The 22,354-nt window shown below is 51.4% G+C and overlaps 1 protein-coding gene across 19 annotated transcripts in view; it reads right to left on the bottom strand.

Moving 5' to 3' along the window:
- The window catches only part of GRAMD2A (GRAM domain containing 2A), a 43,639-nt gene that overhangs the window by 4,835 nt on the left and 16,450 nt on the right, over positions 1 to 22,354 (bottom strand). For 3 of the 19 annotated variants that reach the window (XM_070576387.1, XM_070576419.1, XM_070576442.1), the window contains exons 2-12: positions 10,533 to 10,625; positions 9,646 to 9,703; positions 9,210 to 9,285; positions 8,496 to 8,599; positions 7,777 to 7,875; positions 7,574 to 7,645; positions 6,978 to 7,040; positions 5,836 to 5,980; positions 5,498 to 5,597; positions 4,519 to 4,623; positions 1,997 to 4,255 (exon numbers count right to left, since the gene is read on the bottom strand). In XM_070576387.1, the coding sequence (XP_070432488.1) occupies positions 4,252 to 4,255; positions 4,519 to 4,623; positions 5,498 to 5,597; positions 5,836 to 5,980; positions 6,978 to 7,040; positions 7,574 to 7,645; positions 7,777 to 7,875; positions 8,496 to 8,599; positions 9,210 to 9,285; positions 9,646 to 9,703; positions 10,533 to 10,625 (919 nt within the window). In that variant the 3' untranslated portion in view covers positions 1,997 to 4,251. Of the gene's footprint in view, positions 1 to 1,996; positions 4,256 to 4,514; positions 4,624 to 5,497; positions 5,702 to 5,835; positions 5,981 to 6,977; positions 7,041 to 7,573; positions 7,646 to 7,776; positions 7,876 to 8,495; positions 8,600 to 9,209; positions 9,286 to 9,645; positions 9,704 to 10,130; positions 10,410 to 10,532; positions 10,626 to 10,734; positions 10,866 to 22,354 lie in introns of those variants that run through there. The other 16 variants (XM_070576374.1, XM_070576379.1, XM_070576383.1 and 13 more) reach the window with 11 other exon arrangements.

The raw sequence follows: 22,354 nt of genomic DNA, 5'->3' as shown, positions 1-22,354 counted from the left end.
CTACTGCTATGAACGGGTCCTTGGGAATAGTGAAAAGGTGGTATATTAGCATATGTAGATTATAGACCATATTACATCCCCATGTTTATTTCTTCCAGCAAAGGAAAGCACTTGGTTTCAGCAACCACTGATCCTACCAGCTCCAAACGTTCAGATCTGAGCTGCAGTACCCAGGGATTGTATAAAATCCAAACTCCCTTCTACCTGCTTCTCCAGCCTTTCTTTGTTTTTAATTGTGGTAAAATACACAGAAAATTTATCATCTTAATCATTTTTAAGCACATAGTTCCATAGTATGTAGTTCATATTGTTGTACAAGCGTCATCACCATCTCCAGAACTCTTTTCATCTTGCAAACCTGAAACTCTATACCCACCAAACAGTAACTCTCATTTCCCTTCCCCCCAGCCCCTGGCAACCACCGTTATACTTTCTATTTCTATGAATTTGACTACCCTAAGTACCTCATAAGTGGAATTTTACAGTATGTCTTTTTGTGTTATTTCACTTAGCATAATGTCCTCAAGGTTCATCTGTTGTAGCATGTGTCAGAATTTTCTTCCTTTTTAAGGTTGAGTAATATTCCATTGTACGAATATACCACATTTTGTTTATCCATTCATCTGCCAATAGACACTTGGGTTGCTTCCACCTTTTGGCTATTATGAATAATGCTTCTATCAACACGGGTGTACATGTAGCTCTTTGAGACCCTGCTTTCAGTTCTTTTGGGTATTTACCCAAAACGAATTACTAGATCATATAGTAATTATGTTTAATTTTTTAAAGAATTGCCTTATTGTTTTCCACAGTGGCTGCACCATTTTACATTCCCATCAACTATACATAAGGGTTCCAATTTCTCCACATCCTCATCGACACTTGTTGTTTTCTGTTTCTTTGATAGTACCCATCTTAGTGGGAACGAAGTGGGATCTGATTGTGGTTTTGATTTTCATTTCCCTAATGGCTAGGGATGTTGAGCATCTTTTCATGTACTTGTTGGCCATTTGTGTATCTTCTTTGGAGAAATGTCTATTCAAGTCCTCTGCCCATTTTTAAATAGGTTGTTTGTTTTGTTGTTGTTGAGTTGACCTCTCCAGCCTCTTCTCATGTCACTCTCCCACTTGATTAGTATCCAGAGTCGTGCAGACCGGCTCTCTGTTCCTCAGAGACACAGGCCCTCTTTCCTACCTTTACAGCTGCTGATCCACTTTCCAGGAATGCTCTTTTCCCAGCTCCTCCCAAAACTGGCTCCTCATCCTTTAAGCACGAGCTTAAATGTCACTTCAGAGAAACTTTCTGGCCCACCAATTTAAAGCCATCTCTCTGTTTATCTCATATTACTGTTTCTTTCTTTCTTTCATAGAACTTGACTGCAATCTGCAATCACCTTGTTTACATATTTACTTGGAACTTATGTTTACATGGAACTTAAGTGCCATGGAGACGCAGAGATATTGCGTGACATGTTCACTGCTATATCCCCAATGCCCAGCATAGTAGCTGGCTCATAGTCTGGGCTCAATATTTACTGAATGAATGAATCACTACTAGAGGGGGCATCCTAGGGAAAAGAAAGGTGATGTTGCCCAAACTGGAATTTAACCTCCCTAATCTAGGCTCAATGTCATAGAAAAGGACACAGGAGTTTTCTGGCTCTAACCTCCAGACTTTAATTCTTGAACCAGAAGCACAGTACTATTTAAACCAGGGACGTTGCTTTGGAGTTGCCCAGGAGAAAAGGAGAAATGGAGAAAGCATTCTCAGTGTCCGCCCAACAAAGGCAGAAGACTGTGGTGGTTTGCTGTGGCCATCCTTATCCTTCCCCATATGCCTGAAGTATGAGTTAGCTCAGCTGAAGTTCATGAAGATTTGCAGAGTACTTGGGATTCTGAGAATGACTTGGGCTCCATCAGTCTCCTTGGTGCCAAATACATAACAGTACCTTTAATGAGTGGTCAAAAGATAAAAATGAACTTTCCATACCACAGGACACTAGAAAAATCAAATTTTTTATTTAAAAATATTTTCAAAGGCCAATGCCATAGTGAAACAACCCAAGGATAGTTGAACCAGACTCTGAGGGAATTAAAGGAGCATCAGCCAATGCAAGCAGGTCTGTATAAATACACATAGTTTATAAATGAGCACAACAGAAGGTACACTGGCCGCAGAGGACTAGGCTGGGGGACAAAAGGGAGAAACAGAAAGAGGACCCTCCAGAGGGACAGGCACACTCATACCACTCAAAGCCCTGGACCCTAAGAGGGCCTCCATATATACCCTACAGCATTCCTCTTCCCCTTTCTGAGTCTCGGGCATGGCTGGAGACTGGGTTCACCAGCATCTTGGCACAGCCACCCACGACTTGGCACCTCTTATGGCCTCTGGCTCAACCTAGCAAGGCTCAGAGAATGGATCTGTTCTCCCTGCCTTTCAGCAAGGACCAGGGAGGGGAGCCGCTGGGGCAAGTAGGATTATTTCCCTGAAAATATTATGGAAAGGAGTGATGAAGGGGACTTGTTCCCAAAAAAAGGAGGGGCATTCATCCAGTGTGGCACTGTAGGGAGAATGGAACAGCGAGTTTCACCTGAGACATACAGATTCGGTGCAAGCAACCCACAAGGCCAGGCTCTAAGCTTAATCCTAGAATCTGGGATGAGGACAGGATGAAGAGACCTCCAGTCTGAGCGTAGGGAGTTATCACCCACTCTCAGTCCTTCCAATCCTCATTTGGCTTTGTCATAAACAGGACAGACAATCGCAACTCCACAATCAATCATTTCCCCTGGATGTTTCCCCAGTTAGCTTCTCAGGTGTCTGAAGAGGGAAAAACAGTGGCTATTTCTGACACCACCCACCCCATCACCAGAGACTTTCCCTGATATCTGGCCTCCTCACTAAGGCCCTTCCAGAACCTCCAAGGGGACTGTCTTAGAAGATGAGTCCCAGAGAGAGCAGGCCAGAGTTCTAAGGCACAGAGACGCTTTTTGGAATAGAGAAGGCCTTGACAGAGAAGGCTAAGAGAAGGATCTCTTAAGGCAAAGCCACCACCATGTCCACTCTTTCCATCCCCTACCGCTCTCATCCCCAAAGGTATCAGACAGACCTCCTTGGCCTGGTCCCTGCACTAGACTAGGCCCGCTTTGGACACCTCCACTTTATTTATAGAGAACAGAGCCCATGGAGTGGAGGACCCTCGTTCGTGGTCTGCCACACACTGACTGCAGGTGACATGAGTGAGCTCTGCCCCGTGGTGGCCCAACACCATCATGCCCAGCTGCCTAGCCAAGCCTCCCCAACAGGCTGCAGTTGGCCCTGCCTGAAATCCAGGCAGTCAGGCAGGGAGTACAGAGCAAGACCTCAAATCAGAGCCACCACCCTTTCCAACCCCTCCTTCCCGCCTAGGGCACGTTGGAAATGTCTGAGCACACCAAGAGAAGATCCAGTATCAGGTCTGTGACCACAGTGATCCACCTATCTCACCAGGAAGTGGCAGCTGAGGACACAGAATGCTGGACCTCTGTTCTCCTTTACAGCCCCTGCCACTGTCTCCTGCTGTGGGTAGTGTCCTCTAGATTCAGCCAGCCTCCTTGTGAGGGGCCAGAACAGAGCCTCAGCACAGATCATGAACATTCCATTCTTACTGGAATCCTGGCCACAAGCCTTCCTCTCCTTATACATAGCCTGCCCCTACGTCCCTCCAGGCCTGATAGGGGCCTGGCTCCCTGAAGAGAAGCCTTTGGGCCCCAGAACAGGGACTCTCAGGGGCCCAAGTTGAGGGCACAGTATGTTGGGAGAGAGCAGAGTCCACACTGGTGGTATGGGTTCTGGCCCCTGTCCTACCACTGGAGTGAGCCATGTGACAGAGAGCCACATTCCAGGTATCAAATCATGGCCCTCTCTTGGGGTGGCCCTTCGTGCTCTGCCTGTGTGCCAGAACTGTTTCCAAGAAACAATTTTTTTTCATTTAAGTGGTTGCCGAAGCTTAGTATACAGAATTCCTCAGCTGTTTCCAAAAATCTGGCTTTTTGTCTGAGTCCCAAAATTGTAGGAGCTTTGTAAACAGGTACTTCAGATCACTCATTAAAGGAGGGAGAAGAGCTGTGGGGAGGAGGAGGGATCTGGAATATTTTCCTTCATACTCAGTCTCAGCACAGCAGCAGCATAAACCGAGGGGATCGTAGGGAGAACCTCAGCACCTAGAGCATTCTTCTTGGAGGAGCCGGAACAAAGGCCAGCTGGCTGTTACCTGCACATGGGAGACACGCCCAGATCAGAGACAGGGCGTAGAAGGCAGGCAGGTAGGTCAGTGAAGCCTTTCTCCCCCAGTAAGAGTGAGTCAGGGTGGGATCTGTGTAACCTGCACACTCTGCCCAGCCTTGCTCAGGGCCATCACGCCAGCTTAAGGGCAGGGCCAAGTCCAGCCAGAGTAACAAGCAGCCTGGCCGTAGGTTTTGGCTCTTGTCCTTAACCCTCAATCCCAGAGGCATTAGGGAAGAGAAAGGGGATCACCTGTGCCCAGGGACTGGGCCATCCCAATTCAGGGAGCATAACTGCTGTTCCAGCCGGGAGATGCGGAATGCCAGATAGGATGAGGACATGACCAAGAAGCAGATCCTGGAGAAAGAGGGGGCAAGAAAGGGTTGAATCTCTCTTCTAGTAAAAGGACCTTTTTCGAGGCTCACCAAAAATAGGAGTAATGACTAAGCTACTCCTGCAGTTGGAAGAATTAAAGAATCCTTTGCCCTGCAGCTATATTCAGGCCTGGGCATCTTTCTTCCCAGAGGCCTCATGAAGGTCCTGAGACTCATTCCCATGGAAGTGTCCTCGAAGCCCAGCAGGAGTTCTGGGTTCTTCAGCTGAGCCCACCTTCCCTTTGACCAGCCACCTTGGTCCTGTGCCTCTTCTGGGAGGCCACTAAGATTAACCACTAAGTAGGCCCCTTTCTCCAGCAAGTGCTGAGGTTAACAGTCAAAACCCAGCCAGCAGAGCCAGAGGAAGGTGATGAGCTTAGGTGAAGGGAAGCCAGGGACTGGCTGTTCATAAAACGTCCCACCATGCTCACTACCCTACTGGTCCTTAGGCAGAATTACAGACAAGTCTGGGGTTCCAGAAACTGTCCTAATGGTGGGTAGCAGTGGTAAGGCCATGGCTCTTCCCTAGTCTATCTGATGGCCCTATCCAATTTTGCCAGCCCTCCCTCTCCCCAGTCCTGTGCAACTTTTCCTTTTCTCAACAGTTTCATACCCTGCCCCTCCCCACCACACAGCCTTAACCCTAAATTGCTGGTTTGTAACAATAAAAACTGGAGATACTTTGTCTTGCTATAGAAGGTCTGCCATGTGGCCTCCAGACACCAGCCAGCAGCTTGCAGTTGACTCAGAACCTTCCCCTGGCTCTGGACAGTGACCTCCCCACACACCAAGGCCCCTGCTCCAAACACCCAGATACCCGGATCAGTTTGCTCCCCTCCCATAATATAGTCACCTACAGCACAAAGATGATCTTGAGGAGCAGGTAATCCCAGAGCCTCAGTTCCCCTTCACTCCTGGGCTCTTCCTCCAGCTTCTCCTCCTCACAGACAGCCTTCTCTGCAATAGGAGAGCAGTTGGGCATCTTCCCGGGGCAGGCAGGACCCCAGTCCAACACAGGGCATGCCCACCTCCCCATATTCTCCGAAGCTGCTTGGCTTGCCCTTATCGGTTTGGAGAAAGAAAGAAACAGCTCTCAGAAGCCCTGCGGGCTGTGATGATCTCTGTTTGCAAAAGTAGGAGGAGGGAAAGCCTAGTCTTTGCACACAGTTGCTGTTGTCAAGCCCCTTGAACTCACCAGACCCTGGAGGCTTCCTGGAGGGAAAGAAGCTGTCCGAGGAGTCCATGGATGCCCGAGGGACACAAGGGATGTTGGCTGGGAGGGACAGAGACCCAGATGCAGGGCATACTTTTCTCCATTTCATCTCGGGGATGAGGACTTCCTGCAGAGAAGGCAGGAGAAGCTGTCTCACCATGGCCCTTGGGATCTTGCTTGCCCTAAGGGGCCCACACTAGGTTCATCAAAGCTTTTCCAGATATTACCAGTATGGATACCCAGCAAGGCATGAAAGCAGGTATCCAGGAAAGGGGAAATCATTGCCATAGCATCCACACGTCTCTCCTATCTGCTCCCTTGCAGTGACCAGATACTCTGCCAGTTAACATGTGATGTCTTTGAAGACTTCTAGTGTAGAACCACTTGGGATCTAAGACGTGAGGCAACCCAGGTACATGCTCAGATCAACTGAGTCCAAGAAAGCTCAGCACAAAATATCTTAGGTGGGATAAGTCATGACTCCTTCAAATCTGGGCTCTAATGCTAAGCACATCACTGACCTTGGCAGGGGTACTCAGGGTGCCCATCAACAAAAATGGGAACATCACCTTCTATCCACTGCGTCATGCTGCATGCTTGGCTAAACACTTAATAGTTACTGAAGGAGGCTTCAAGCACCCTGGGGTCATTTCCACCCCCCATCTCTGCTCTAGAAACTCAGCTCTGCTTACCCAGAACCCCCACAGCTAAGCAAACTGCTGGGACCTCAGCAAATCTAAACTAAGTCTGTCTGGGTTCCACAGTGATAGCCTTTGGAGTTCTTCCCCAAGGACATCTCTATCCCCTTGAAGGCATCCTGACTCCGCTAGAGGAAAGAGGATGGTCACTGCTCTGAGTCCATACAGGTGTGGAATCCAACCTGGGCAGTATTCTTGGGGGCTGGACATCTGTTCTGCTCAGAGTCAGCAAATCTGCCCAGGACCTAGTAGCTCTGCTTGGTATGGAGTGTGGCGGGCTAGGGCCCCCCTGGCATAGTGTGGCTATTGGCTCTTGAACCTGGGGCCCCAGTTCTGCATTGTGGGCCCCTGCCTGAGAAGCCCTGAAACCACAGAGCCACTGGTGATCTCAGGGAAGCAGCTTTTGCTCTCAGCCTTAGCTCTCACCAGAGACTGGCACTTAGGTTCCTCTGGAAATTCTCTTACACTCAGACTCTTCTTGCTGGAAGGCTGAGGAGAAAAGGGAACAGGGGTCACTTGTCTATCTGGAACAGCTAAGGTCAGGCATGGGGAGGTGCTAGCACTCTCCAAGAGAGCTTTGCCTCCAACTAAGCCACTTTGGGTCAGATGGAGAATAGCTCCCAGAGTTTCCAAGGAACCCCTTAGTTAATTCTGGAGTAGAGGACAAATCCAAGGCAATATACTCCCCAATGCTGCTGCCCCTCCCACCTTCCTCACCAGGAGCCGGAGAGAGTTGTAGGCATATTGGGAAGCAGCCACGTGCTCCTGCCTATCCATATGCTGAGGAAGCACATGTGAGAGCATATACGTGGGGACACACAAGGTCCCACTGGCCTGAAAGAGACATGCTCACAAGCGTAGACACATAGTCCAAGGACTGCCTCTGATCCACTGAGCCTAAGCCCGTACTCCCCTCTCCCTGTGCTGGAGATGGGCCGACCTCCCCCAACAGACTTGTCTCAAGACCCCACTCCAGGCCTGAGCAGCCTCCCTAGCCCAACTCCTGCCCCTGAACTCCATACCTGTAGGTGCTTGCAGACCCTCCTCAGCATGTCATATACACTGTCCCGGGACAGCAGTGACACAAAGACATACTAGGACATGGAAAGAAAACAGAAGAGGGTGGGGTAATAACGACTTGAGAGTGTGCCACAGTCAGGCTATGGGTTTCTGGGACTGGGATGGGGAGACTGACAAGGGAGCGCTGGCCCAGAGACTCACTGACCTTCTGGCTGGTGTTGGTGGTGATGGCCAGACCATTAGGAAGGAGCCGTGCCATCTTGTGTTTTTTGATCATTTGCACAGACACCACGGGAATGACCACCTGAGTGGGGAGAGGCATGCTTCTCTCAGGACTCACTCCCAAGGACATGGTCCCTTTGCTTCCTGCATAGGGCCCCAGCCACAGCTGGCAGTGAGCCAAGCATGAACACCATGGAGAAGCCTGGCCCCATGTGGGAGAGTATCTGAACATTCCACCTTCTTATGTAGGCTTCCCTTCCAGTTATCCCCAGCACCCAACCCCAGCCTTGGCAGCACACACCACTCCAGGCTCTCACCCTGTTATCCAGGAGGCCAAGGGTGGTTGCTCTGGTGAATCCCATATTCCAGTAAAGGAGTTCCCTGACGTAACTCCTGGCCACACTTATGGTCCCCCCTAAATGACATGCCACTCTGATTCTGAAGGCATTTCAGAGACACCCATAGGCAGGATAATCTGGCTGTGAACTGTTCAGGCAAGAAGCAGAGTCTAGATTAGGGTCCCGGTTTTGGAAGGGGGAGGGTTACTCCCCTGGACACCAGTTGGGACACCTCACAGCTGCTCATCCAACCAGTGAGAGGCTTCACCAGCTTGCAGAAGGACAGGCATGACCTGAGGTGTGCCTGCAGGGCAGGGGGCTAGGGCTTCACTGGGCTATGGCAGCCCTTACCACTCATTACTACCTTGATATCCTTGCCAAAAAGGCTGGCATGGAAGCAGAGCCAGTTGGGGGAGATGTAGAGCCGGCCCTGGAGAAGGAGGTCCCTCTGGAGGGCACAGGAGCACACTAGGAAGTCGCAGGAAAGAAGACCACCATGAGCAAGGTCAGCAGGAAGCCTCAGGGTCCTCACACTCAGGAATCCCGAGTCCAGGCTCAAGGACGGTCTTCCTCAGAATCCCCCTTCCCAATCCCAGGCTCCAAACAACTCATTCCCCCAGCATCCCAAGAGTCCCTTCCTCAGAATGTTGACTGACCCCACCTACCCTACCAAACTGCTAATATTTCCTCTTCCTCCGACCATGCCCCAAGGGGTCACCTAAGCCTGGATTCTCACTCCCTTAGGCAGAACCCCTTGCTCTGCCCTGCCCTTGAGAGAGGGCCTTGATTGTGCAAATGCTCCCACATGCTCAGTGAGAGACCTGAGAACAGTCACTGATAAGAGCAGAACAGAAATTAGATTTGGAAGCCCTGACATTTTGTCAAGAGACCCTTCACAAATTCAACTTCATATCCCAAACCAGCCCAGCCTTCTCATACTTTTGAAGAAACAAGACAAACCACATCCAAAGGGCAGCCAGTTCCCATATCTAAACCGTGCTTTGGAGGTTCCAGAGGAGAGGAACTGGGCCTCGGGCGCTAGAGGCGCCTGTCCAGCCACACCAGGGAGACAGCTCACCTTTGAGAACCACCTCCTCCAAGGGGATGTCCTTAAACAGCTTGTGGTATTGCTGGTTGTATTTACTCAGTGATGTCTGCAAACACATGGGCTGGGTCTGAGAAGTCCTTGGAGATCAGACCGCCAAGGGGCTCTGCTCCAGCCACCAGGAAATAATGCCACAGAGGCCCCCCCCCGGGGACTTAGCATGAAGCAGCCAGTAAGCAGTCAATGGGCGTGGAGGGCTGAGTTCCAAGCACACCTTGTCTCCTGGTGACGCTGGGTCCTGATAGGCAGCCTATGACTGGAGGGGAACACACCACTCCCACCCAGGAGGGGACACTCACTCAGGTTTCCTGGTGACAGGCCTTGGCTAAGGAGCCAATAGTCACTGAGTTCAGGCAGCCCAGGACCCCTCCCTTGGTGGGCAGTGAGAAGTCAGCCTCCACACACTTACCCCTTCTCGGCTGCACTTCTTTATCTCTTCACCCTTCGAGCCTTTGGGCCAGTGCAGACTGCAAAGGAGACATTCCATTCCAGGAACAAGGAACCCTCAAGGCCTACCCATGTATCCTCAGTGCCAGTTCTGCCCTGGCTTCAAGCCAGAAGCTTAGGGCAGAGGTTGGAGCCTGGGGCCCTTCTCCAGGGGCCACAGCAAAGTGATAAGCACAGTAAGCACATAGCTCAACTCTGGGGAAGGGCATTCCTGGATGCAAGGAGGGGTCGCTGAGAGCCCTCCCTGAACACGTGTGATCAGCGGCTGCCCAACCTGAGCCTCAATCTCCAAAAAATGCTTAGGAGCCACCCACCCTGGATGTCAAAAACTCTCCCATTTCTCTGGCCAGGGGATGAGCAGAAGAACAGACCCAAGAATAAATGAGCAGAAAGCACAGGGATGGGGACTTGTTTGAGGAGTGGGTGAGATGGAGGTGTCAGACTCACAGCTCCGGGGCCTGGTCATGGGCCATGATCCCGGCAGGACTGCCCTCCTTGCAGCCTCCTCCCTGCCGAGCTCTGCAGTGAGGAGCTTGGCAGATTCCCCTGACCTGATGGATGCTACCAAGGTTGGGGGAGAAGGGGTGGTGCTGAAACACAAACATTTGCCCCGGCCAGGTTGGCCTGAGGACAGGTGGGCAGGGAGGAGGCTGGTAACCCGAGAAGCTTGGACTCTGCTAGGTCCCAGTGCGCTGGGACGGGCCTGGGAGTGGGAGGAAGAGGACCTGGGCAGCCTGTGCCAGACCTAACACCCTAGCTCAGCCTCAAGGTCCCCTTTCTAACAGGTCACCTCCTGAGGCCTTCCTACTTACAATCTGTATGTACAGGTGACTGGGAGGGTGGCCTCACCTGGAGTCCAGGGGTGCCTGAACTCTGTCTAGTTGCTCTGTGCAGGACTCGGGACTCTTCAGAGAAGCCGTCTTTCCATGCATCTGTTTGCTGCTAAAGAGAAACAGGCCCACATTAGGAAGAGAGGTTTCCTGAGGACACCTTTCCCTATCATCTCCACCATGCCCCAGGGCAGCTGCCTCTGCCCCCACCCAGGACTGGCCTTGCTATGCAGGGTAAGGCTGAAGATGTCACAGTCCAGAGGCAGCAGCTCAGGCAGGGGTCCTGGGGCAGCTGATGGAGGCAGTAGTCTTACACACCGTCTTTCCTGGAAGCCTGATGCTCAGTTTACACCTGAGCAGGAAGGAAAATCAATCTACCTCATCCCCAGCGCCAGGCAGCTGTTAGGCCAGGCGGAGTTAGGCCTCCAGCCCCACCCTTGAGAAGGTACATGGGAGGGAGGACTCTGAGACTTGCTCACAGCTGAAAGCAAAAGAAGTTTCTGAGGTGCCCGGGCAGTATTACCATAAACTGTCAGGTTCTGGGAAAGGTCACTGAACACAGGAGTCCTTATCAAAGCTGAGAGCTGATGCAGTTGATGCTGTGGGAGTGGACTCCAGTCAGCCCACAGGTGATTGTGGGCCGGGAGGGGAGGGGCTGTTCCACATCAGGAAGTGGCTTCGATCACCTTTGGACAGTCAGGGCAGCTTGGCCCTGAGAGCCAAACCATCTCAAAAATGTCCCAAAGAAGGGCTGGCCTCATGGCATAGTGATTAAGTGCATGCACTCTGTTTTGGTGGTCCAGGGTTTGCAGGTTTGGATCCCAGGCATGGACCTATACAGCACTCACCAAGCCATGCTGTGGTGGCATCTCATGTACAAAAAATAGAGGAAGATTGGCACAGATGTTAGCTCAGGGCCAATCTTCCTCAAACAGAAAGAGGGAGATGGCAATGGATGTTAGCTCAGGGTCAATCTTCCTCAACAACAACAAAAAATGTATATATATATATATATATATTTTTTTTTTAATGTCCCAGAGAGAGGGCCCTGAGGCACCCTCTCCCTGGGCAAGTGGGGATCCCAAATGGGCTTGAATTCATGCCTCCACTAGACAGCTCCAAAGCATGGGGTTCCCATTTCCTGTCCCTCCAGGGCAGGCAGACTAGGAATCAATAAAGCCTGAGCAGTCAAACTAGCCCCCCAGTGAGTGGGCCCAGCGGCTGTGACAGGATGAGAGGTTGGCCAAGGAGCAGAGCCAAGACAAGGCAGTGCAATGGTCCCAAATAGGTAACAATGTCCTGTGCAGTGGTTTCTCAGCAGATAAGGAGCTGGAACCAGGAGCCTGCAAATCCCAGCACTTGGTCCCTCTCAGCTGTGTGACGGGGGCAAGTCGAAGTTCTCTTTTTCAAGAACAGAGTTTCTGACTCAGCCAAGATCTGCCAGGGTCCTCAGAAATTGTTTAGTCTGACCCCCTCTCACTGTAACACTGTACAGATTAGGAAACTGAGACCTACCAAGAGACAGGCTATACCCAGTGTCACCCAGAGCCAGGTACTCTCACCCATTAAATCAGCCCAGCTATAGTCACGTGGCCTGGGGACCTCTGCCCTCAACCTAATGGAGGGTTTTGGTATACACATCAATATATATTTCCTGAATCTTGCAAAGTGACAAGTTATGCCAGTGATTTGATCCTTTGACTCCCAAAATTAATTTCTGGGTTTATTTGGTTCCATTGTTTCACATTTCACACAGATTTTTTTTTCATTCCCTCTTCATTTTTTTTGTGCTCATTATAGAAAATATGAGAAACATATAAAATATGACGATCAAAATCACCCATAAGGAAAAAAGCCCACAAAAATCACCCAAAGAAAATATTTATGCATAAATATATACTTTATGTGAGTAGGATTATATATCACACAGTTTGTACGCCCTACTTTTGTTGTTTAACATGATTTCATGAGAAATTCCCCATGTCACTGTCCATTCCCACGATAGAATCTCAGAAGTGAAATCAGTGGATTGAGAATGAACCTTTCTCAGACTCTTTAGACTCACTTCCAGAATGCTTTCCAAATGCTATACCAGTTAACACGTCCATCAGCATGATATGAGGGTGCCCGTTCGCTACATCCAAGCCCTAGACTGGTATTGTCTTTTTCTCACCTTTGAAAATTTGATAGGTGAAAATAAATTGGTTTCATTTCTATTTCTGCTTACTGGTAGGTTGAGCAATTTTTTCCAAATATATATTAACCATTGGAATTTCATCTGTGAATTGTCTGTAAGGATCCTCATGTTTTTCTTCTTGATTTGTATAAATTCTTTATTGAGAATATTTAATCCTTGCTTTATCATTTTTTGCAAATATTTTCCCCAGTTTGTCATTTGTCTTTTAGTTTTGTTTGGTATTGTTGCTGTACTTGTGTTTATTTTTATCTTCCTTCTCTCTGCTCCTTACTTAATGTAAGTGCTTTGATAAGAGAGGCCCTTAAGGTGGAGGAGGTCCAAGTCAAACCTCAGAGCCCTGCAGCCCCTGAGCCCACTGGGCCACCAGGAACGAGAAGGGCGTGGGCTCCGCTGAGGGACACACTCCGGTCTGGAGGACCAGAAATAAAACAGGACCCCAAGGAGAAGGAGCTTGTCCTGTGGTTTCAGAGGCAGGGAGCCTGTCACTCAGGCACTGGAGAGTATGATTCATGTTGTCAGGGCTGCAGGAGCTCAGAGGACACACAGATCCCATGGAGTAAAAGAGTCACAGAAGGGCTCCTGGAGAAAAGGAAGCTGAGCCTTACTGACTGCATAGGACTCTGATCTTGCATGGCTCCCATAATCATGCCTCTGCATGCATTCCAAACCAAACTCATCCTTGGGTCCAAATGTGACTTTCTCGGGGAGGGGAGCCCTCCCTCGGCCCTCCCCCAGCCTACTGAGGGGACCCTGCTGCAGGCACTCATGGCACCCTGATGGCACTGTCATGCTGTGTGGTGTGCTCTAACTGTCCATCTCCAGGGGCTCCAGGACATCAGGGACTGCCTCCTCCATCCCTGAACCCCCTGAGCCCGGTGCAATGCCATCATGCAGCAGGCACTCGGCATGTCTGAGGAAGGACTGTGTGAAGACAGTGTAAGTGAGATAAAGAACAGAGGCTGCAGGAGAGACAGACCATGAGAATAACAAAAGGCTGTGGCCACTGCCCACAGCATATCTGTGAAGAAAACAATAAACAATAAACGGGAGTCAGTTGGGAACACAGGACTTTCAAATATTTTTAAACTAAAAGCAATCCCTTTACTTGTGATCAACAGGATGGTTATAAGCCATTCTTTCATGTCCATCCATTGGAGCCAGTCCCTCCTGGCTGTCCTGATAATGCTGTTGGTACAGAGACCCTCCCTGTGGCCAAAATGCACTGCTTTCAAAGTTATCTTCAATTCAGACTTTCTGCTATAATTAGTCTTCCCCCCCTATAGTGTTTGCATTTGTTTAGATGAGTGAAAATAAAGAAATGGGAGCAATGCCAGATAAAAAGGTCTAGGGTGAAGTGGTCATCAAGCATTCACCAAAGGAACCTCTCAGGCGGGGTGGTGGTAGGGGTACCCGAGGACCAGCTGGACCCCATCCAGAGAGCCAGGAAGGAGGCTTCATGAGCAGGGAACTGGAAAGTGGGGAACCAGGACGGCTCAGCCTGGGCCCCCCGACCCTGCTGGCAGCCTCTGTCCATTCCCACATAGAGTTCCTCGAGCTAGCTGCTCTTCCTCTGTGAGTTGTGAACTACACACCCTGCCCGTCCATTCCTATCCCACATCCACGTACAGACTGTGGAGTTAACATCAAGAGGTCCTCAAATCCATATCTATTTTTTCTTTTTCTTTTTTTTCTTTTTAAAGATTGGCACCTGAGCTAACATCTGTTGCCAATCTTTTTTTTCCTTCTTCTCCCCACAGCCCCCAGTAACTAGTTGTACATTCTAGTTGTAGGTCCTTCTGGTTCTGCTTTGTGGGATGCCACCTCAGCATGGCCTGATGAGCCATGCTAGGTCTGTACCCAGGATCTGAACTGGTGAAACCCAGGTCCGCCAAAGCACACAACACCAACTTAACCACTCAGCCATGGGGCCAGCCCCCCAATATCTGTTTTTTTCAATAAAAGCCACAAAAAATATTATTATTGTCATGAGAGGGATGGGGTAGGGGACACCCAGTATCTTTGACATTAAAGGGGGTAGAGGTTGGAAAACTCAGATGAGGTGCTTTCACCTTGCTGAGCCTGGTCTGAAGCAGGAATGGCTAGCCAGAGGACACAGCAGGTGCCTGCTCTGTCCTCAAGCCTCACTGGCTGGTGAGGGAACTCAGGCCACCTGCCATTCCTTCATTCCTTCCACAAATACTTACTCAGCTTATCACACTATGAGCCCGGTATGGGGCCTGCCCAGCCTGGGGGGCTGCTGAAAGGGCAGGGATAGGCAGCTAGCACCAGGAGATGTCAGGAGAAGAGCCAGGCCCATCAAGAAAGGAGAGGCAGAGAGGAGAGGGAGAAAGAGGCAGTAAGCAGGGAAGCCAGAGATGCAAGAGTCAAGCTGCCTCCTGTAGACCTCATGGACTAGGCCCCGCAGGACACCTGACGTACACTCTGCTCTGGATGCCTCCCCCAGGCTCAAAATACTCCCACAGGCAGACACTCCCAAATCTACATCTCTAACCTTGACACCTCGTCCTTGCCCCATAGACGAATCCATCAAAGTGAGCTCAGCATCATTGCCCAAACCTGCTTCCTTCTGGGCACCCAACATCCCTGAAAGGCGCCATCCTCCAGTTACCTAAATCCTTGACTCATGCTACTCCCCACCGCCACAACCAATCAGTCCCCAAGGCCCTGAGAACCTCACCAATGTACTGTTTACTTTCTCCATTCCTGCTGCACGTGCCAGCGCAGACCACCATTGTCTTTTTCCTGCATGCTACCAACAGCCTAACTAACCCTGCCCCAGCCTTGCCCTTACACACCTGGCCCACTCCCGCATCCACACCACCAACAGAGCCATCTGGGGCCCAGATCTGATCCTGCTCCACTCCTGCTGACTCTCCTTCTTTAGTTCCCTCTGACATCCTCAGCTGGGCTTCCTGCTTCCTGTTCCAGCCTCACCCATGCTGCTCAGCCGAGCCCCTCTGCTTCCTCACCCCTCTGCTTCCTCACCCTTCATCCCTGCATGTCTGCTCCACCTGGAATTCCTTCCCATGCTTTATGTACCAGGGGGAATTCTGGTTGTCTTTCAAGCTCCAGTTCAAAGGTCACTTCCTCTGTGAAGCCTTGCCCGGTTTCTCCCCTACAGAGCTGGTCAGTCCCTCCTCTGTGGTCCCTTGTCCCTTCTTTCACGCTGCTGCCCCAGCACTTACCACACAAGACTACGTCTGTCTGTTTACACATCTGCCTCCCCCAGTTGTCTCTGAGCTCCACCAGGCACGTGTCTTACACATCTCTGTATCCCCAGCATACAGCAGACACCCAGTGTTTGCTAAATGAATGAGTGAGGGAGACAGAGAGAGAGAGATGATGGCACTCCCAGAGGGAGGAGGGAAGAACAGAAGCAAGGCAGTGGAAATAAAGGGGCACAGAGAACACCTGATGCCCAGCAGGAAGGGGAGGGCCTGGGAACAGGAGCTGATGGGAGTCATCCACAGATGGCCCTGCCCTCCAGGAGCCCTAGCTGGAAGGGGGCTGGTAGGCAGACAACCCTGGCCCAGCACCACAAGGTACTCAATTCGTGTGGTTGACTGACCAAAGGGGTGGCTCAGGTGGGAGGGAGAGACATATAGAAGAGGATACAGTGGCCCAGACTGGATGGTTGGGGTATTTGGATGAAAGCACAGGCTGGGCCCCTGCTGCCTCCACTGAAGTGTTCATTCGGCCACACTCCCCCTGAGCTGCCACATGCCCAAGCAACACTCCTCCAGCTTACCCAGCCCCTTTCCCCACACCAGACCCTTCTTAACCCCAGGGCCAACCTCCCTCCAGGGCTCCTCCAAGCCTCTGGCAGTAGGAGTGCCGTGGCTGATGATGCAACAGAAAGCTTGGCCAAGCCTAGCAGCCTGAGCCAACTGGGCCTTCATGGTCACAGGTGGGTCCCCATGGATGTCTCCTCCCCCAGGGAGGCACCCACTCTCTCCCAAGTTGACTCCTCATGGACATCTGAGATACTAGAGCATTCTGTGGGTCCTGCCAGCTCTTTTCAAGGCCAGGACCAGGGAAGCTCCACCCTCTCCTACAGTCAGCCAGGACACTGGGCCGCAGCACAGTGAGCTGTGTCTTAGCACCAGGCCCGAGAGTACAAACCCAGAAACCATGGGAGTAGCCATCTAGAGTCAAAGCTGAATGGACATCTGTCCTGGAAGGAACATCAGCCACTGGGGCTCAGCGGCCTGGACTTGGTGCTGCTCCAAATTCCCCCAGCTTCCCCCTGCCTCACCTCACCCCACCTCTCACTCAGCACACAGCTCACCATTTACTTCAGAGAAGAGACCCACTTGTTAACACTAATGTGTAGCCTGCTGGGTACACATTAGAAACACCTGCAGAGCTTTTTAAATAACCAAATGATGCCCAAGTCCCGTCTCAGACCAATTAAATCAGAATCTCTGGGGGTAACTACATATTTTAAATGTTATTGAAGTATAATTTACACATAGAAAAGTGCATGTAAAATAAATGTACAATTCAATGCATTTCACAAACAGAACATCCCTGGAAACCACCCCTCAGAAGCTCCTCCTGCTCGTCCCAGTCTCACTGCCCCCTCCCACCCCACCCTCAAGGACAACCATCACCCTGATTTCCAAAAGCACAGACTGCCGTTGCCTCATTGGGGACTTTCTATGAATGGCATCACACCGTACATGCTCTTTTATGTGTTTTACTCAGCAATGCATTTGTGAGATTCATCCAGTGTTGCACGTAGTGTAAACTGTGCATTTTCACTAGTATTTGGAATTCCATTATATGAACATAATACACTTGATTCATTCATTTTACTATTGATGGGCATCTAGGCAGTTTCCAGCTTTTGCTTGTTATGAAAGTGCTGCTATGAACATTCCAGTGCCTGTCTTGTGGACACAAGTATTCATTTCTATGGGTAAACACTTAGGATTGGAATTGTTGGGCCATAAGGTAGGCGTATGTTCAGCTTCAGGCTTTTAAAGGCTCTCAGGTGACTTGAAACCCACAGCCAGCATTAAGAATTCACTGGGTGAACCCTGCCCGCACCCATCCTCTCTTTGTGGCTCAGAGATAGAAGCATACCTCTTGGTCTCCAAGGCCAATCCTCCCTCCTGGGCTCTGAGTCTAGGGCCCTGACCCTCCTGTGCCTTCACCCGGCCCCTGTGGAGTTCCAGGAACATCCTTGGCAAGACGAGGAATCACATTGTTAATAGAGATTTCCTTCATCTGTTAGGGACACAGAGCACATTCACTAGGTCGTTCCAAGGAAGTAAGAAGGCCAGCTTTTCCATGTGGCAGAGGCTGGCTCTGAACCACACCATGTCCTTCCCAAGAGCCTCCCTAGTTTCTCTTGGGAACACAGTCCCAACACACAGCCCAGAAGCTGACTGACAAGACCTCTCTCAAAGGGAAACTGGAATAATGTGGATAGTCAGGCTCATCATCAATATGCTGAAACTTGAAGATAAAAGGTTATCTTCTTTTGCAAAAAATAATTCTAGTGTTTCTTACACAGAAGCTGCACCTCACTTTTTATTTTCTAAGCTAATATTCCATAGCTAGGACAACTGCTTTGCCCTTTCTCTTGGCTAGAAAGGGGAGAAAAATCTCATGATTGAATTCCAAACTGAGTGTAAGGGAGTGGGGCTCCTTGAGTTGGGGGGGGGGGGTCACATGCTGGGCTCCAATCCAGCTGTCTCACTCAGCCACCCTGGAAAAGGACTCAGGGAGGGGCAGGCGCTCAGTATAGTCACAAACCCTACTTCCCAGGAGCTGCTCTGAAAACACCTGGGCCAGGAATGTGCTTAGTGTCCCTTTACCACCTGCGGCACCTTTGAAATGAAGAGGGATCTGAAGGGCCAGAGGCCCTGCTGCCCAAGACGTCACAGTTTGTACCAAATGATCTTGGCCACAACTGACAGAGCCACAGGTATGCTCCAGACCCAAGCAAAGCCATCCGTGAGCCACCAGCAGCGTCTTCGGAGTGAAAAGATGAGCTGGCCCATCAGATTCCCTTTCTAATGAATCCTAACTAGGAAATACGAGACATGGAGGTGTGCAGCCCAATGCAGTGAACAGGAAGGACACAGCTGCAGGTATGCTGGAGCAGAATCTGTGTGTGCACCAGGTACTGGGGCTAGAGCGAAGGCAGAGGGCACAGGGTACAGAGAGAAGCAGGAGCCATGGGTCAAGCTGGTCTGGGACAGCAGAGAGAGTTTGCTCCCTTTGGCTGCCCATTAACTTCCCATTCTGCTCCCAGTGCCCCAGCACCTGCAGCAAGACAAGAACTGCGTCCCCCCACCCCGCCCCAACCCCAAGCCTGACCCATACCTGGTTTGCCCAAACACTGCAAACCAGGGAACACATGTGATGTCATCTAGGCCATTAGTGTGGGGCAGGTGACACTACTTGCATTTCATGGGTGGAGAAGGGAGGCTCAGCTGGGTTCAGTGACTTGCCCACACAGTCATTGGCAGGGCCAGGAATCCGGAGGTCTGCCTGACACATAAGCCTGGGTCATATCATACCCTCAATGAGCCTTCAGGACCAGGAAAGGAAGAGGACTTGTTCAAACCAAGTCAAGCCCTATTAGCTGAGGGAGCCCCTGGGGAGGAGGAAGTTAAACAAATCTGGCTCGTGATCTCCTCTGATCCTTCCTCAGTTCAGCTCAAGTTCTGCAAGGGAGATGGCACCATCCCCATTATACAGATGAGGAAACTGAGGCCCAGGGATGTAAATCACCTTGCTCCTGACCACTGAACTGCAAAGTAGCGGAGCTCAAATTCAAACTCCAGTCTGGCTGAAAATGTGCACTCTTTCTGTTGTGGCACACTGCCTGGAGGGCTTGAGGGCCCTGGAATTCTGCCCTCTCATGTAGCTTTCCCTGGTGGCAGGGCCAGGCCCCAGCTCTCTCCAAAGGCCCTAGTAGATGAGAACTGGAGAAGGGAAAGAGAGGTCTCTCAGGCTGAGATGACCATGCAAGGACACTTCTGGGTTCCCTAGCTCAGACCCCCACCCCACAAGCCTTTATCTCCTCTACTCAAAGAACCAAACAAACTGGGAGAGCTAGTTGCTCAGGAGGAGATGTGGGCTGGCCCAGCCCTCTGGGGGTGGCTGGATCCGGCCTGAACAAGGACCCCTTTGAGCTTTGGTGCTAACAAGAACTCCCACCTACAGGGATCTCAGAAACCCCTGGGTCCTCCCATCCAGTGGGAGCAGGGAGGGCCAAGAGCAAGGCTGGCCCCATCTCCCACTCTCAGCAGTCAAGACACTCCCCACTGCCCAGGTGGCTCAGTGGAGCCCAGAACTAGTCAGCCAAGCACTTAGCTGCTTGGTTGACTGGACCAGCCCTCGTTAAAAGTCCCGAGTCCTCGTTTTCCCTGTTTCCTGACCTTCCATCCAGGCCTGGGCTCTCTCAGCACATCAGAAAGGCCCAGCTCCGCATGGGCATGGAAAGGAGCAAATGCTCAGGCTCACTCCTCTCCTGCACTGGGGAGGCGTGCTAACGAGCTGCCTGTCCCAGCTCTGCCGGGACATTGCTTAGCTAACCTGCTCCTGCCCAAGATGGCGCCCCCCTTGTTCTCATCCCCCAGTCCCTGTCCTCCCTGAAGCCTGGCCAACCTGCGCCTCCAGGGTAAGCAGACCCCTCCCTCCCTGTGTCCACGCACAGTCTGCTCAGATATCTTCTGTTGCTGCACTGCCTGTTTATGTGGCTGTCTCCCCACTAGACTGACTTATTCCTCTCTTACCCCAGTGCCTTGAACAGGTTTAAGCATACAGCAAGTGCTCAATAACTATATATATATATATATATATATTATATTTTTTTTTTTTTTTTTTTGAGGAAGATTGGCCCTGAGCTAACTGCTGCCAATCCTCCTCTTTTTGCTAAGGAAGACTAGTCCTGAGCTAATATCCATGCCCATCTTCCTCTGCTTTATATGTGAGACGCCTACCACAGCATGGCTTGCCAAGCGATGCCATGTCCGCACCCAGGATCCAAACTGGCAAACCCCGGGCCACCGAAGCAGAATGTGCGCGCTTAACGGCTGTACCACTGGCCAGCCCCTCAATAACTATACATTGAATAAACAAATGCTCCCAGCTGAAAAGCTCCTCTGTGTAGGTTGCTCAGCAGCACTGGGGCCTTGGGACACAGACACAAGACCTGGAGTGGGAGCAACTCATTCAAGTTTGCTTCTGGCCCCCCTGACCCTCTGAGTAGCCCCCAGTCACCTCTCACTGAGTTTGCTCCTCTATGAAATGGGGGAAATCCCCTCCTTGCCCTGAAGACCTGTGAGGCTCTGAGAGGTCACAGCCCAGCCCTGGGGAGGGGGCCGGCCCTCACAGCCTTGCCCACTGAGCCTCACTCCCCCTGCCAGCACCATTGAGAGCTGAGTTGGGCCCACATCCCATCATGTCCTTTGCAGGATGACTAGAGGTGTAGTTCCCGAAGGGAAGCAGGGATGGCGGTTCTACCGGGCCCCAAACTGCACCCACAAAACTTCATACATGTCCTGCATGACTGAATCTTTCCCGGGACTACAGCCAGAGAGGGCTGCAAGCAGGGCCCTCTTACACCTGGGCCACACCCAGTGGCTACCTCCCACCCCTCTTGGGCACAGAGGTACTCCCACAGCTCAGGCCCAGCCACGCTCAGGATCCCACCCTCTCTTTTCCTCCCTCCATGAGGAGTTTGAGGCCTGCAATTGCTGCCCCCTCCCTGGCCAGAGCTCAAAGGTCTGCAGAGTGAGAATAGTCACTAGGGAGACAGACGGGACAAACAGCTGAAACCGGGAAGTTTTGCTCCGGGGCATATCCAGGATTTCCTATGAGGCCCAGACCACACCATAGAGCAGCGGCTGGTTCTGCAGAGTGGCCTGCCTGATGCTAGCCTCATCCCGTAGTGCCCACTGCTGTAGCAGCATCTGTTTGAGCTGGCAGCCCTGGACCTGGTCATAGACCACTTTTTCTTGGCAGGCCACTTGGGGCCTGGCTGTTTCCAGACAAGAAGCTGGTCATTCAGGTCTAAAAACAGACTTGCATTCATTAAGAAACAGAGCACCCCTGTGCTCTTGGTGGCCACCCTCTGCCAGGCCTGCTGATGGGAGGGCCCACAGACAGCTTCAGCCGCTCAGACGCCGCCACTCCAGGCTGCCAGGGGGTGTGGCTACACTTGGGACAAGTCAGCTCTGTCCATCTGTGGATACTATCCAACACACTTCACTCCAGCCACCCTGCGACACCCACCTCAGAATCACTCTGGCTTTGTGGACCCACAAGGCTCTTCTCAGGGCACAGGCAGGTTTCAGGGGCTCAGGGTCCTTAAAGAGCCTGGGCATGGGGGCAGGAAGACAGGAAGGCAGGCCTGGAAGTACCTCTCACTGCAGAGGGGCTTCCGGGAAGCCACTCTCTCTTTGTGGACCTCAGCTACTCCTCTGCAAAGGGGCAAGACAGTCTCAGCCCTGAGGGAAAACAAATGTTGTCTGAGGGAAAAACAAAGCAGAGCCAGGATCTGGGTGAACAGCAGTTGGCCACTGGCCCTCTGTGGTCAGAGGGACCCTATCCCAGCAGAGGCTGGCAGGAGCACAGTCCTCAAAGGGCTGCCGGCCTCTCTG

Source organism: Equus przewalskii, chromosome 1 (genome assembly GCF_037783145.1).
Source record: "Equus przewalskii isolate Varuska chromosome 1, EquPr2, whole genome shotgun sequence".
Lineage (NCBI taxonomy): Eukaryota > Metazoa > Chordata > Mammalia > Perissodactyla > Equidae > Equus > Equus przewalskii.
The sequence above is the reverse complement of the archived record's forward strand: the minus strand, read 5'-3'. Positions and strand labels throughout refer to the sequence as shown.